General features: G+C 41.9%; 1 protein-coding gene across 1 annotated transcript in view; it reads right to left on the reverse strand.

Moving 5' to 3' along the window:
• The window catches only part of ZSWIM8 (zinc finger SWIM-type containing 8), a 68,831-nt gene that overhangs the window by 19,248 nt on the left and 33,588 nt on the right, over positions 1–15,995 (reverse strand). Inside the window, 8 exon segments of the mRNA XM_035897324.1 lie at positions 1–5; positions 7–83; positions 1,025–1,156; positions 1,970–2,978; positions 9,785–9,960; positions 10,847–11,048; positions 11,402–11,522; positions 12,721–12,802. The exon segment at positions 1–5 is cut by the window's left edge and continues 44 nt beyond it. Of these exon segments, the coding sequence (XP_035753217.1) occupies positions 1–5; positions 7–83; positions 1,025–1,156; positions 1,970–2,978; positions 9,785–9,960; positions 10,847–11,048; positions 11,402–11,522; positions 12,721–12,802 (1,804 nt within the window).

A 15,995-nucleotide genomic window follows, 5' to 3' on the forward strand; every position in this document is an offset into this window, starting at 1 on the left:
CCAGCCAGCAGGAAAGCAGCTTTAGACAAGGTGTTGGTTGCCATCCAAGTCTGCTTGCTGGTCGATACCTTGTTCTTTTTGCCCTGTTGGAGGAAGAATTTGTCACAGGACACTTTCCTAAACGTCCTAAATGATTCTATGCTTGTCCTCCTACCCTTTGCAATAATCAGTAGACAGGAGAAAGAATAAAATGCATTTAAATTTTATTCCCTCTGCTGAGGAACCACAAATCCCAGTGGTTATTTACAAACATCATTCCTTCCCCTGTCTCACCCCAGCACAATGGAGTGGAAGAGCTGGCCTGTTGATAAGACATATGTCCACTATTGGACTGATGCTGTGAAGGCAGATGTTGCATGCCTGTCCCTTCCAAGGGAACCCTTCCATACAACAAACCCTGCTTAGTGCCACTACAAGTAATCTTCAGAAGTTTATGCTTATTTCTTTCCTCTCCAACCTTCTTCCCCTGAAACATCAAAACCTCTAATATTTCCAGTGGAGCACATTACAAAACAGTAGACTAAGGTTTTGGAGAGAACCACAAGAAACAGGCAGGTCACCTGCACAGAGCTACAAAAAAATCAAGACTTCTTATGGCTGATGTATAATCTCATAGCACACAGCAGCAGGTATCTCTTAAACAAAACATCCTTTGAAGCTGATGTTAAATAGGGTGTTTTGTTCAATGAGATTTAAAATAGATTCCTGAAGGAGCTGCAGTTTTTAACAAGCAATCCAAGCTTCATTCTGAAGCATAAGGAAAAGTGAAGAAGCTTTTAACTAAACTTGAGTTTCTGAAGACTCCAAATCCTGCTGTTTATTTTCTCTCTCCCTTTTATTCACTCACACACACAGAGTGATCAGGCACATTAATGACATCCAGAGGAGTTCAACCCAGACAAAGCATCAGTGAAGGGCCCTGAATCACAGCAAATGAGAAATGCTTAGGCATGCTGTTGTATCTATCCAAATATTCCTTCTAACTTACCCTCTACCCCCAAAGCTAGACAAGCTCTCTCTTTACCTTAGTTGGTGGCTGCTCCACTTTGAGATCTGGAGGGTTGGCCAGTAGGTCCCTGGCGAGCTCTACGGTTAAGCGGCATGCTTCATTACTGTATCCATGTGCATACAGGGCCTCTGCACAGGCAAAGAGGATCTGCAAGAAAGAACAGATGGTCATATTCAAACCACACTCCCCTAGGCTGCAGGCAGCCTGCTCAAACCACTTGTCACAAAAACTCAGCAAACACAATTCACAAGTAACTGCTGCAGCAGGTATTCTCAGAGTCCTCCTTGCCTGGACCTTCACCACCATCCCTTCAAGCGCTCTGCTAAAAAAGCCTTTTGTTCCACGATTAAGTCCCATCCTCCCTCCAAGTGCTATAAAAGATCAGAGAATAACTCAAAAAAACCTAAAACCCAAACTGACTGACTATAACAATTTCCATGCATCTCCATTTCAGCTGCTTGCTCATATAGGTGCAAGCTCTAAACATATTTTGAGGTTATTACACAAATGTGGTGCAGTCCTTTTAGCTTGTCTCTGGCTTTCCAGAGAATTTCTGCTTACATGGTAGGATTTAAATTTTTCCTCCTGGGCATGTCTCAGTCCTACTTATTTTTAATCTCAGCTCAATTTTGCCATTTCCAAGAGCAAGACTAGGAAAAAAGCACACGCTGTTTTGCCTACATTTATAAATCCTGGAGTGTGAGATGGGGCCAGCTAAAACCGGGACACACTTGGTCAAGCACAGAAATATGGAGTCAAGTTTGTGGGAAACAGACATGTGTGATGCCACTGCATTAAGACTGTAGATACCTTATGATACAATGGGTTATATCGACATATTTAAGCACTTGGTTGAACACATACTAGGTTAAGTATGACAGCTAGGAGGGTGGCGAGACCATGATGTATACACATCGCTATGTAAAACTGCAAAACTGTTTTGAACTAGATTCAGCTCACCTCCATCCGGTTCTCCTGCTCCAGAGGCTTTATACCAGCAAATATATCCTGCTCCTCTTCATTTCCCCCTTCAGCTTTGTCTTCATCTTCCTTAGCTACCTCTTGTGGATTCAGATAGTACACCTGGTAATCATCATCATCTTCTCCATCATCCCCTCCCCCTGCTGCACCATTCTCTCCCACTTCTTCTGGCTTCAGGCTCACACCACCGCTGTTCTCATCTGCAGAAGGCAGGTCATCATCACCACTACACATTTCCCCCACAGGATCCTTGGGCGATTTCTTGGCCATGGAACTGCTCCTGACACTGGGCTCAGGTCCCTCAGAGAAGTACACGCCACCATCCTCCTCAAAGGTGTCCCTGTAGCTCCTGCTCAGTGGGCTTTCTGTAAAACTGAACGTGTTGCTGGCTTCCGCCCCCAGAGCCAAGCTGCTGTCATCCAGGCTCATCTCTGCCAAGTCCGGCTCAAGAGAGCTGTCTTCACTGCTCATGCGGCGTTTCCCACTATGTTTACTGGTCAAGCCTTTGCTCACTGGCAACTTTGCTTTGCTCACTGCAGTCTTATACACAGCTTTATCACCTTCTGCTGAAAGTCGTCTCAGAACCCTCTGCGGCGTTTCAGAGACAACTTTCCGCTTTCCAGTAAGTTCCTTCGGACGAACTGCTGGCTCCTGGGCAGAAGGACGCAGCCTGTCCCCAGGCTGCAGACATGGTCCCCCAGGCTCCTGTCCATGGGTTCTACCAGCCTCACAGGAAGTTTCTGCACACTGCAACCGGCAGCTCCTTTGCTGGATGGCCTTTACCCAACAGAATGAGTTCTTCTTGTCAGTGCTGCTATATGTGATCCCAGGAATGGGATAAGCTTCCTCCCAGTTGAAGTAACAGGCTTCCACAGCTGGCTTGAAACCCTGAAAGAGCTTCTCCAGTGATTTCTTGTGCTGACCCCTCTTAACATTATCTATGACTTTCAGCTGCCACTGTCTGAGCTGTGAGCAAAGGTCCCTGCGCCTAAGAGAAGAAGTAAGAGGACAGGTTAGACAGCAGACACAAAACATCTGTGACAAACTATCTCTTAACCCACAAAACACCTCCTCCTTTTGGTCAGAAAAATATTCTGCTTAATTAAGTATAGGCAATGTTAGCAAGAAGACAGTCTGAAAAAAGGAAACAGGTATATCAACAATCAAGTCCTAGACAGGCCCATGATATAGAAACAAAATGTGAACGGTACCAACATGAAAGCACGATACAAACTGGAAGGCTTAAAATGAAATACTGTCTGCCCTGTTTGCTTAGATGCCCCAGATAAGGCATTAGCAGTGTGAGCCTCAGCACTCTGAGACCAGAGAGTGCCATGGGGAACTGCTTTTGGAATCATTCATACAATAGTTTGCAGCAGCTGTGAAATGGCCCTGTGTCCTGGTTTCTGCTGGGACAGAGTTCATTTTCTTCCTAGTGGCTGGCATAGTGTTTTGTTTTGGATTTAGTACTAGAATAATGTTGATAACACACTGATGCTTTAGTTGTTGCTGGGTAGTGCTTAGACCGGCCAAGGACTTCTCAGCTCTCAGCTCTGCCAGGTGCACAAGAAGCTGGGAGGGGACACGGCCAGGACAGCTGAGCCCAACTGACCAAAGGGCTGTTCCATACCATATGACATCATGCTCAGTATATAAACTGGGGGAAGAAGAAGGAAGGGGGGGACATTCGGAGTGATGGCATTTGTCTTCCCAAGTCATCGTTACACGTGATGGAGCCCTGCTTTCCTGGGGATGGCCGAGCACCTGCCTGCCCATGGGAAGTGGTGATTGAATTCCTTGTTTTGCTTTGCTTGCATGCGCAGCTTTTGCTTTAGCTATTAAACTGCCTTTATCTCAACCCACGAGTTTTCTCACTTTTACTCTTTTGATTCTCTCCCCCATCCCATTGTGGGGGGAGTGAGCAAGAGGCTGCGTGGTGCTTCGTTGCCAGCTGGGGTTAAACCACGACACCCTGTGAACAACTCCAGTCAAGACTTTCACAAGTACAATCTAAACAGCCTACCCAGGGAAGCACAACACCAGACAGGACCACCTAATCTACTTCCTAAGCACTTACCTCTTTACCCTGATATGCTTATCTACAGCCCAACAATTTAATTTAAGATTTAGCAGGCTGTCCTCAGGAGAATAAACTTGCAAGCCATAGGCACAGAACAAGGAAGACAAAAATAATTGATGTTCAAATAACTCTGAGGAAGAAGCAAGCTGGTAGGGTTACATAGACTTAAATTACCATGGGAAGAACAAAATATTTCTGCATTTCCCAGCTCCAAATCTCACATAAGGCCTAAGCATATGAGCAAGATACTCTAAATGGATTACACATTTGGGTGATCTAATTCAAAAGGAGGAAAAGACATTTCTAGGAATTACACCAAGTGTCTCAATCAACTGCCACCTTGTTTCTGCCACAGAATTCAGAGATCTGAGTTACAAGCCCAACACTTCAATCCTCTCAAATTTGATAGATTTCCTATCAAAAGCAAAAGAATGAAAAATCAAACCAAAACAGAGTGACCCAATTTAGGTGCAAAGCATATTAGAACAAAAGGGTCTAAACAAAATGGACTGCTTCTATTTGTCCATTAAAGAAATTAATTAACAAGGGAGCAGACTGGTAGAACTTAATCAAGGAGAGGATTTTCAGAAGGAAAAAGAAGGGAGAACTACTCAGGAAAGATAACATAAGGATGAGAGCCTGCAGTGAATTAGGAATGAGGCAGCGAGTCTCTTTACGATTCACTGGAAAGAATAGCAAGGATGGGTAGAAGAAGATTCTTCCTGGTGACTATTCAAACGCCAAGAGAATAGGTAATCAAGCAGGAGCATTTCAATTATGCATGAGCTCAAGTAGGAGATCTGAGCAAATTTGAACTGTGCCAAATAAATGTGAATACACGTAGCACAACTCATACTTCATTAAAATCCACAACCTTTTAAGGTTTTTCTATGTGATCTGATTGCTGTTTGTGTTTATTTTAAGCCTCATTCCCAGTTTCCTACAGTTTTTGATTTGTCTTCATCTCCTATATTTAGCTATTTCATATTGTAAACTGTACAAGACAGAAACTGCATCCATTTTAGTGTCCCTGATGTACCTTACATAGATAGGGCATTTTATTAGTTACACAACAATTCACAGAAAGCAAATCCTGTTAATGTGTAACTGTATTGAAAATACCATCTTGTTTTCACTTCTTCTGAAAAACTTCTTCCGAGCACTTATAGCACATTACACTAATTCAGCACATTTTACAAAACACACTTTGTAGACTAGATGTACAAACCAAATTATTATGATGTCAAGCACAGTATCTCAACATGAGCCCTCAGTAACTCCACTGCTATTCAACTAGTGCTAAATAAAGATGGCAGGGATTTACCAAGGCACAATATCATTTAGAAACCTGCAGAAGCCTCACAGTTTTTCCTCAGACAATTGAAAACGCTGACTGAAAATCATACACCAGTGACACTGTTTACCATACAAAGCAGAGAATAAACTCCCTAAGAGCACAGAGAGCAAGAAATGGTTCATCTTGAAATAGACAACAGTGACTGATTGGGCTAAACAGAAATCCATTAAACTGCCGAATAGTTAAATTTAGAAAGCGTTAAAATTTATTGGTTGCCAGTGTTATCATTCAATTACATGCTCTCCACTGAGACACTGAAATGCAGAATTACATTCATATGCAAAAGAGAACTATCAGAAAACAAATTATTCACACTACACGATGTTGCTAAAAGCGAGCAGCAATAGCAATTAAAGTTTAAAGTAATTATAGCGCTTTTGAACCTTACATAGCACATAGTCCAGAAGGACTAATGGTTGAACAGGTAACGAGGTAATGATACAAACACAAGATATCTACAGGAAGAAACTTTTGAGTGTGCTTGAATATCACAGAAATAAATGAGAGACTGGATCTGATTCTAGTGCTCACCTCTGTGGACTAATAGTTGGGTCAAGGACAGCCAGCCTCCAAAGAACCACCATCTCATCACACATACTTGCACAGGCATGAGCAGCTACTTCTGACTGGCCATTGCTGCGTCCTGTGTGCCCGCTAGCACTGCTGTGTGATGCCGATGTTCGCACACTGTACCACCACCCGGTTATCTGCAGAAGAAAATGTTCAGTGGAGCTGTGTTGTGGCCAACATCTCATCCCCTGCTCTCACTTAACCTCATAACCACAAGGAAACGAGATCTGTAGCTAGTACCACTTTTTCATTTGACTCCAAAATAACTACGAGCATTAAAGCAATATTGGTTTGTGAGAACCAGGGGCCTCTCAAAATTTCTCTGGTTAGAGAAAACACACACCCACAGAACAAAACACTCACAGGAGGTTCTCTTACTAGAGGCCTTCACACTTGGAGGGAAAAGCGAACAAATGTGATAAACTAAGCATTTCCTTTCCACTGCTCAAAGTTGAGGTATGTGATAAGGAAACTTACACTGCAATTTATATTACAGAGTGACACCGGTGTCCTGAACTGCCAAAGGAAACCTTTTTCCTAATATTATTTAAAAATATATTGAAAAATTTATTACTTAAACCCATCAAAAGATATCTTCTACAAAAATAACAAAAGAATCTGAGATTCTACCACCCAACACACTTTTTTAGTTTTTATCAAAATGACAGCTCATATGTGATGTACCTTGTTTAGAGAAAAAAACCCCAACATTAAAATAAATCACCTTGACTGGGCAGAAATCAAATCGGATGTGCTGAACAAGATTTCAGACTCCATATATTCATGTTAAAAGGACTGAGGTATTTTTGGGATACGGTGTTACCAGGACATCACCAAATCAGCACAAGAGCAAACTCTAACATCATTTTAGCGTGGAGAAGCACATGCCCATAATGCATAGAGACTGTTACAAAAATTTATTCAGCCATGGATTGTACAGGCACATGGATTGTTCAGCCAGTCAGCAGCTCAGCCTGGTTCCCCAGAATTCCCCTCTCACCCCCCGCAAAGAGATTTGCATACCTGCTCATAGTTGAGACACTGGTCAGTCAGAATCTCCAGCAAAGGAGCTGCATTGCTATCCCGTCTCTTAAACATCTCCAGATAAGGCATTAGCAGTGTGAGCCTCAGCACTCTGAGACCAGAGAGTGCCATGGGGAACTGCTTTTGGAATCATTCATACAATAGTTTGCAGCAGCTGTGAAATGGCCCTGTGTCCTGGTTTCTGCTGGGACAGAGTTCATTTTCTTCCTAGTGGCTGGCATAGTGTTTTGTTTTGGATTTAGTACTAGAATAATGTTGATAACACACTGATGCTTTAGTTGTTGCTGGGTAGTGCTTAGACCGGCCAAGGACTTCTCAGCTCTCAGCTCTGCCAGGTGCACAAGAAGCTGGGAGGGGACACGGCCAGGACAGCTGAGCCCAACTGACCAAAGGGCTGTTCCATACCATATGACATCATGCTCAGTATATAAACTGGGGGAAGAAGAAGGAAGGGGGGGACATTCGGAGTGATGGCATTTGTCTTCCCAAGTCATCGTTACACGTGATGGAGCCCTGCTTTCCTGGGGATGGCCGAGCACCTGCCTGCCCATGGGAAGTGGTGATTGAATTCCTTGTTTTGCTTTGCTTGCATGCGCAGCTTTTGCTTTAGCTATTAAACTGCCTTTATCTCAACCCACGAGTTTTCTCACTTTTACTCTTTTGATTCTCTCCCCCATCCCATTGTGGGGGGAGTGAGCAAGAGGCTGCGTGGTGCTTCGTTGCCAGCTGGGGTTAAACCACGACACCCTGTGAACAACTCCAGTCAAGACTTTCACAAGTACAATCTAAACAGCCTACCCAGGGAAGCACAACACCAGACAGGACCACCTAATCTACTTCCTAAGCACTTACCTCTTTACCCTGATATGCTTATCTACAGCCCAACAATTTAATTTAAGATTTAGCAGGCTGTCCTCAGGAGAATAAACTTGCAAGCCATAGGCACAGAACAAGGAAGACAAAAATAATTGATGTTCAAATAACTCTGAGGAAGAAGCAAGCTGGTAGGGTTACATAGACTTAAATTACCATGGGAAGAACAAAATATTTCTGCATTTCCCAGCTCCAAATCTCACATAAGGCCTAAGCATATGAGCAAGATACTCTAAATGGATTACACATTTGGGTGATCTAATTCAAAAGGAGGAAAAGACATTTCTAGGAATTACACCAAGTGTCTCAATCAACTGCCACCTTGTTTCTGCCACAGAATTCAGAGATCTGAGTTACAAGCCCAACACTTCAATCCTCTCAAATTTGATAGATTTCCTATCAAAAGCAAAAGAATGAAAAATCAAACCAAAACAGAGTGACCCAATTTAGGTGCAAAGCATATTAGAACAAAAGGGTCTAAACAAAATGGACTGCTTCTATTTGTCCATTAAAGAAATTAATTAACAAGGGAGCAGACTGGTAGAACTTAATCAAGGAGAGGATTTTCAGAAGGAAAAAGAAGGGAGAACTACTCAGGAAAGATAACATAAGGATGAGAGCCTGCAGTGAATTAGGAATGAGGCAGCGAGTCTCTTTACGATTCACTGGAAAGAATAGCAAGGATGGGTAGAAGAAGATTCTTCCTGGTGACTATTCAAACGCCAAGAGAATAGGTAATCAAGCAGGAGCATTTCAATTATGCATGAGCTCAAGTAGGAGATCTGAGCAAATTTGAACTGTGCCAAATAAATGTGAATACACGTAGCACAACTCATACTTCATTAAAATCCACAACCTTTTAAGGTTTTTCTATGTGATCTGATTGCTGTTTGTGTTTATTTTAAGCCTCATTCCCAGTTTCCTACAGTTTTTGATTTGTCTTCATCTCCTATATTTAGCTATTTCATATTGTAAACTGTACAAGACAGAAACTGCATCCATTTTAGTGTCCCTGATGTACCTTACATAGATAGGGCATTTTATTAGTTACACAACAATTCACAGAAAGCAAATCCTGTTAATGTGTAACTGTATTGAAAATACCATCTTGTTTTCACTTCTTCTGAAAAACTTCTTCCGAGCACTTATAGCACATTACACTAATTCAGCACATTTTACAAAACACACTTTGTAGACTAGATGTACAAACCAAATTATTATGATGTCAAGCACAGTATCTCAACATGAGCCCTCAGTAACTCCACTGCTATTCAACTAGTGCTAAATAAAGATGGCAGGGATTTACCAAGGCACAATATCATTTAGAAACCTGCAGAAGCCTCACAGTTTTTCCTCAGACAATTGAAAACGCTGACTGAAAATCATACACCAGTGACACTGTTTACCATACAAAGCAGAGAATAAACTCCCTAAGAGCACAGAGAGCAAGAAATGGTTCATCTTGAAATAGACAACAGTGACTGATTGGGCTAAACAGAAATCCATTAAACTGCCGAATAGTTAAATTTAGAAAGCGTTAAAATTTATTGGTTGCCAGTGTTATCATTCAATTACATGCTCTCCACTGAGACACTGAAATGCAGAATTACATTCATATGCAAAAGAGAACTATCAGAAAACAAATTATTCACACTACACGATGTTGCTAAAAGCGAGCAGCAATAGCAATTAAAGTTTAAAGTAATTATAGCGCTTTTGAACCTTACATAGCACATAGTCCAGAAGGACTAATGGTTGAACAGGTAACGAGGTAATGATACAAACACAAGATATCTACAGGAAGAAACTTTTGAGTGTGCTTGAATATCACAGAAATAAATGAGAGACTGGATCTGATTCTAGTGCTCACCTCTGTGGACTAATAGTTGGGTCAAGGACAGCCAGCCTCCAAAGAACCACCATCTCATCACACATACTTGCACAGGCATGAGCAGCTACTTCTGACTGGCCATTGCTGCGTCCTGTGTGCCCGCTAGCACTGCTGTGTGATGCCGATGTTCGCACACTGTACCACCACCCGGTTATCTGCAGAAGAAAATGTTCAGTGGAGCTGTGTTGTGGCCAACATCTCATCCCCTGCTCTCACTTAACCTCATAACCACAAGGAAACGAGATCTGTAGCTAGTACCACTTTTTCATTTGACTCCAAAATAACTACGAGCATTAAAGCAATATTGGTTTGTGAGAACCAGGGGCCTCTCAAAATTTCTCTGGTTAGAGAAAACACACACCCACAGAACAAAACACTCACAGGAGGTTCTCTTACTAGAGGCCTTCACACTTGGAGGGAAAAGCGAACAAATGTGATAAACTAAGCATTTCCTTTCCACTGCTCAAAGTTGAGGTATGTGATAAGGAAACTTACACTGCAATTTATATTACAGAGTGACACCGGTGTCCTGAACTGCCAAAGGAAACCTTTTTCCTAATATTATTTAAAAATATATTGAAAAATTTATTACTTAAACCCATCAAAAGATATCTTCTACAAAAATAACAAAAGAATCTGAGATTCTACCACCCAACACACTTTTTTAGTTTTTATCAAAATGACAGCTCATATGTGATGTACCTTGTTTAGAGAAAAAAACCCCAACATTAAAATAAATCACCTTGACTGGGCAGAAATCAAATCGGATGTGCTGAACAAGATTTCAGACTCCATATATTCATGTTAAAAGGACTGAGGTATTTTTGGGATACGGTGTTACCAGGACATCACCAAATCAGCACAAGAGCAAACTCTAACATCATTTTAGCGTGGAGAAGCACATGCCCATAATGCATAGAGACTGTTACAAAAATTTATTCAGCCATGGATTGTACAGGCACATGGATTGTTCAGCCAGTCAGCAGCTCAGCCTGGTTCCCCAGAATTCCCCTCTCACCCCCCGCAAAGAGATTTGCATACCTGCTCATAGTTGAGACACTGGTCAGTCAGAATCTCCAGCAAAGGAGCTGCATTGCTATCCCGTCTCTTAAACATCTCCCGCACAATGGAAAGCAGGTTCCATATTCCTTCAGGTTCTCTTCCTCGCAGGGGACGCAGGAGACAGGCCCACTCAGCAGCAGCTGGTGGCTCCGTGGAAGAGAGATACATTGAATTCACATCACTGTAGATAAAAAAGAAGAGCAGGGATGAGAAAAAAAATTAAATCAAGCACAGCCATATAAAATCCTGATAATATTGTATATTATCAGAAGTATAATGGGACAGAAAAGCATAACCTAAAAGACAGGATGCATAACGAGACTGCGAACCCCTCCCAAGCAAGGTATTGTGCAAATACAGTGTGCTCTACTGAAATAACATTGGACAAGCTATGCAAAAATACAGTCCAGAAGAGTGCCCACAAAACTAAGCATCCTTCAGTCCATGGCATCACATAAGGGTACAGGCTATACAGTGCATGATCTTACAGATTACATAAATATCACATTTTCCCTTCAGTGGGAAACAGTTTACCTGAAAACAACAGGAGACGGTCCACAGAATTTATGAAGAGTTTTCTTTATGTTGTCACTCAGAGTAGATTCATCTAAGTACCAGGTGCTTTGATCTGATGCAGAGGGTCCAGCAGTTGGATCTTGACAAAAGAATAACATATGTACAGTCTGCAGGCTTTGAAGATATTTTCCTCCGTGTGCCCAACCACAGATATTATAGGGAGCACACAGGCAGTGTTACTCAGTTTATTTCACCCATTGCAGAACTCACTATTCAGAACTATCTCAAAATGTTATCATAACTTTACCTCAACCACTGACAACACTAAACTGGGAGACATGGCTGGCAAGCTGAATGGTAGCACTACAGCCAGTGGGACTAGGAGAAGTTCAAGGACTGTGCCAACAGAAACCTCATGAAGTTCAGTGAGGAAAAATATAAACTTCTGTACCTGGGACATAAAACCCCATGCATCAGTACAGATTGAAAACCAAATGGCTGAGTAGCTGATAGGGTTTGGTGATTATGGTGGATGCCAAGCTGAACACAAACCAATGGCAAACTTTCACTGAAAACACAAAACAAAAACAAAAAAACAACATGCAAACTGGGCTATATTAAGAAAAGCACAGCTAGCAGATTTCAGGAACTTATTTTATCCCCCTCTACCTGGCACTAATAAAATTACACCTGGAATATTGTATCCAGTTCTGGGTCCCCCAGACAAGGAACAATACTGAGAAACCAGAGAGAATATAGTGCAGGGGGATCAAGTTATTTGGGGGCACAAAGCATGTGACCTATGAGGTGAGATTGAGGAAGACGGGCTAATTTCATCTAAAAAGGAGAGGGTGAGGAGTGATCATTAACAGCCTACAACTACTTGGAATTACAAACACAATGCAGAAAAACTCTTCCTGGTAGTAGAAAATGATAAAAAAGGATATTTATATTGGACATTAGGAAAAAATTCTTGACCAAAAGGGTAATGTAGCACTAAAATAGGAATACTCTGCAATGTCTCTGGTAACAAGACTTGGCTAAGCTAGCCCAAGCCACAGCTAACCCAATCTAGTGTTGCAAACAGTCCTGTTTCAAGTAGGAGATTGGAGAGGTCCCCTCCAATCAACATTTTGAGGACATACACTCTGAGGTGTCCATTACACCAGCAAGTGCCATATATACAGTGCAAGTGCCTGTGCTTATCCCTTTTCCTTGACCTCCACCTGCAATCCCAGCTACAGGGTAACAGACCAGTTCAGAAACTCAATGCAATGGAAATACATTCGCTTCCTGTCTGTGACACAGACTACTGAAATAAGATATATCAAGGTTACCTGGGGCTCCACACACTGTGTTGATGGCAGTAGACTGAGAAGATAACAGCTCATCCAGCAAGCGCTGAGCAGTTGGAAGAATCTGAAAACATGAAACAAACTTCCAATATACATAGTATTTCTTATCCTGATATAGCAGCCAAAGATCTGCCTGGATTTTCATGACTGAGGCACTCTTATAATTTCAGAAGTATCAAATGCACAGATTCATGTTTTCAGAAAGGACTATAGAGGGTGCTAAAGATTATACAATAGCAAACCATCTGTTACGCTTTCTCCTCTGTCCAAGGATATATCCTCCTATATCCAAGGCTTACTTCCTACAGTCACACCCTAAGAAGTAAACAAAAGCATCACAGGTTATTAGTTCCCTTCTCATTTCTTGAGGAGTAGAAGCCCACAGAGAATGACACCACAGCTAACTTTACAAGAGATAGAAGTGACTGCAGTCAAGGTCACCATTTTCCTGCGCTTTGAAAGTTATTTCTTGTCCTAAATCACTTCTCTAAAATCCAAGCTAATGGGAACAGAGGAGCAAACTATAAATTACATCTATACATAACATTTAGGGCAGACTTTAGCTTATTTACCATCCTGCTAGCAAAGAGACCATATATATATTAACTCAGACTCAATAGTAGAGTAATGCAATTTCAGCACTGAACTAATGCAATCATAGCTTCTGGACAGTTCAGAGTGTATGCAGAGACGGCTCATGCCTGACTGCGAAATCCTAAGCAGATATACCCTTAACATACTCTTTTTGAATGAAAAATGCATAGTAGAAAGTGTTTTTTCCCAAACTAAGTCTGAGCGAAACCGTAGATCCATTTAGCCTTTAGCATGCATGCTTACAACAGGTTATGCATACATTTAGGATTTAAATGACTTGCAACAGAACATCTGATATCCCCCCCGCCTCTCTCCCCACAACAGCTGAGGTTGAAGATCACACTTACTGTAAAGCAAGGCACATTCAGGACACCTATATTTGCAAACAATGCGGACCCATCTCAAACAGATGGAAGAAAAACAATGCTTCAGGGGGATGTTTTGCATTTGAGTCACTTGAAGAAAAACTCAGCATTAAGCTGTTCCTGTACCTTTTCCCCATTACTACAAATTTTAAGTCACGACCAAGCAGAAAAGTCACAGGTCTGGGCAACATCACATCTTAAGGCTGAAGTATCAGGCACCTGCAGTGACTCTCCTTCAGGCATTTTTGCCAAAATATTGGCCAGCAGGTCGAGGGAGGTAATTCTGCCCCTCTACTCAGCTCTGGTGAGACCTCACCTAGAGTACTGCGTCCAGCTCTGGAGCCCTCAGCACAAGAAGGACATGGAAGTGTTGGAGCGGGTCCAGAAGAGGGCTACTAAAATGATCCGAGGGCTGGAGCACCTCTCCTATGAGGACAGGCTGAGAGAGTTGGGCTTGTTCAGTCTAGAGAAAAGAAGGCTGCGGGGAGACCTGATTGCGGCCTTTCAGTACCTAAAGGGGGCCTATAGGAAAGAGGGGGAAAACCTTTTTAGTAGGGCCAGCTGCGTTAGGACAAGGGGTAATGGTTTTAAACTAAATCGGGGTAGGTTTAGGCTAGATATAAGGAAAAAATTCTTTACAATGAGGGTGGTAAACCACTGGAACAGGTTGCCCAGAGAGGTAGTGGAGGCCCCATCCCTGGAAACATTCAAGGCCAGGTTGGATGGGGCTCTGAGCAACCTGATCTAGTTGGCGGTGTCCCTGCTGACTGCAGGGGGGTTGGACTCGATGACCTCTAGTGGTCCCTTCCAACCCAAAACATTCTATGATTCTATGATTCATATTTAATTGGAATAGGAGGGAAACAGCTTTTGAGAGGAGAACTGGGTAATAAATTCCAGCTGCTCAGAATCACTGACATTTTCATAGATATAGAAAACACTTCCTACAGAGATTTTGAAAAACATCTCCTTATCTAGCTGCATTCCTACAGACCACCTTCCCTTTACACTTGAAAGTAATTCAGCATTATATTATTGTACCACAATGTAATTCACAAGCTGGAAATAAGGATAAAATAGCATCACTTGTACAGCCTACTCTGATTCTACTTCATGTAGTCAAAATACAGGGTCCCAAGGTATCAGAGTATCTATCTCCACTCAGAAATCTTGAAGACCAGGAATGAGATGGTTGGAAGAGTTTGGGGTGTGCCTTGCCTTTTTCAAGGGAATTACACAATACAGGTTAAGATGCATCTGCCAATAAACCCCAAACTTTTCTGTTGGGCAGCATCCATCAGATTATCTGGCAAGATAGTAATAATTAAATTAAATAATCCAGATGTTCCTGGGTGCACAGATGGTACACACGACCAAAGGAGAAATAAACCCTTTCTGCAAAAAGGAGCAGACACAGAACATTTGAAAGCAAACAACTCGCATGCCATTCGGGAAACAACTACCACCACTGCTAGCCTTTCAAAACCCTCCTTTATTAAGCACCAGCCTATGTAACATAAAGCTCCAAGTCCTTAAGGAGAGAAGAAAAGCTTTGGCTGTTACATAATGCAGCAAGAAGCACATTCTATTGGTGCTGAACTTTCAGCACCAAAAAACCCCCAGTATTTTTGTATCACTTTCATATTATATGATTCCTCTATTTCCCCTCATAAGAAGATTAGTATTTCTGTAAAAAATTTAGAGGACCTTTTAGCAATAGAACGCCTTAAGCACCAAGCACAGCACCATGATATGAATTTTAGGCACACGCTGACAGTAGTCTAACTCCTACTTAAGACATTATGCATGCACTACTGAAATGTGACAGATACCCATGCAGGTCAGTTTTTCTCAACCTCCTTTGGTTGAACCAGCATAAAAAAGTTGCCAAGCTCTTATTTTTTAAAGCAAACATTTCACAATCACTTAGGTATGCTTGTGTATTTTGAGCAAGCGTTTTAGGCAGATGATATAAACGACCTGACCTTGAACAACATAGATATTTAAGGAATAAGAGAGCAGATTTTGCCTGTGACTAACAAAATTTCATGTTTATTACTTTTCATAACCCAAACGATTCTTAGGAATCAACAAGAAGCTACACTGGGGGAAATCAAAAGGTCACCAACTGGGTGCACTAGAAAGTGTCCACCTAAGGCATACACAACACATCCCCTGGGTAGTCTTCTCCACTTAACTAATCAAACACACAAAAAAGAAGCAACCTGATTTGTTCTGACCTAAGTTTTTCACCACCATGCATTTATTTTATTGTGATTGATATTCCACAAGCTAAGA

Source organism: Egretta garzetta, unplaced genomic scaffold (genome assembly GCF_000687185.1).
Source record: "Egretta garzetta isolate BGI_Z169 unplaced genomic scaffold, ASM68718v1 scaffold56, whole genome shotgun sequence".
Classification (NCBI taxonomy): Eukaryota; Metazoa; Chordata; class Aves; order Pelecaniformes; family Ardeidae; genus Egretta; species Egretta garzetta.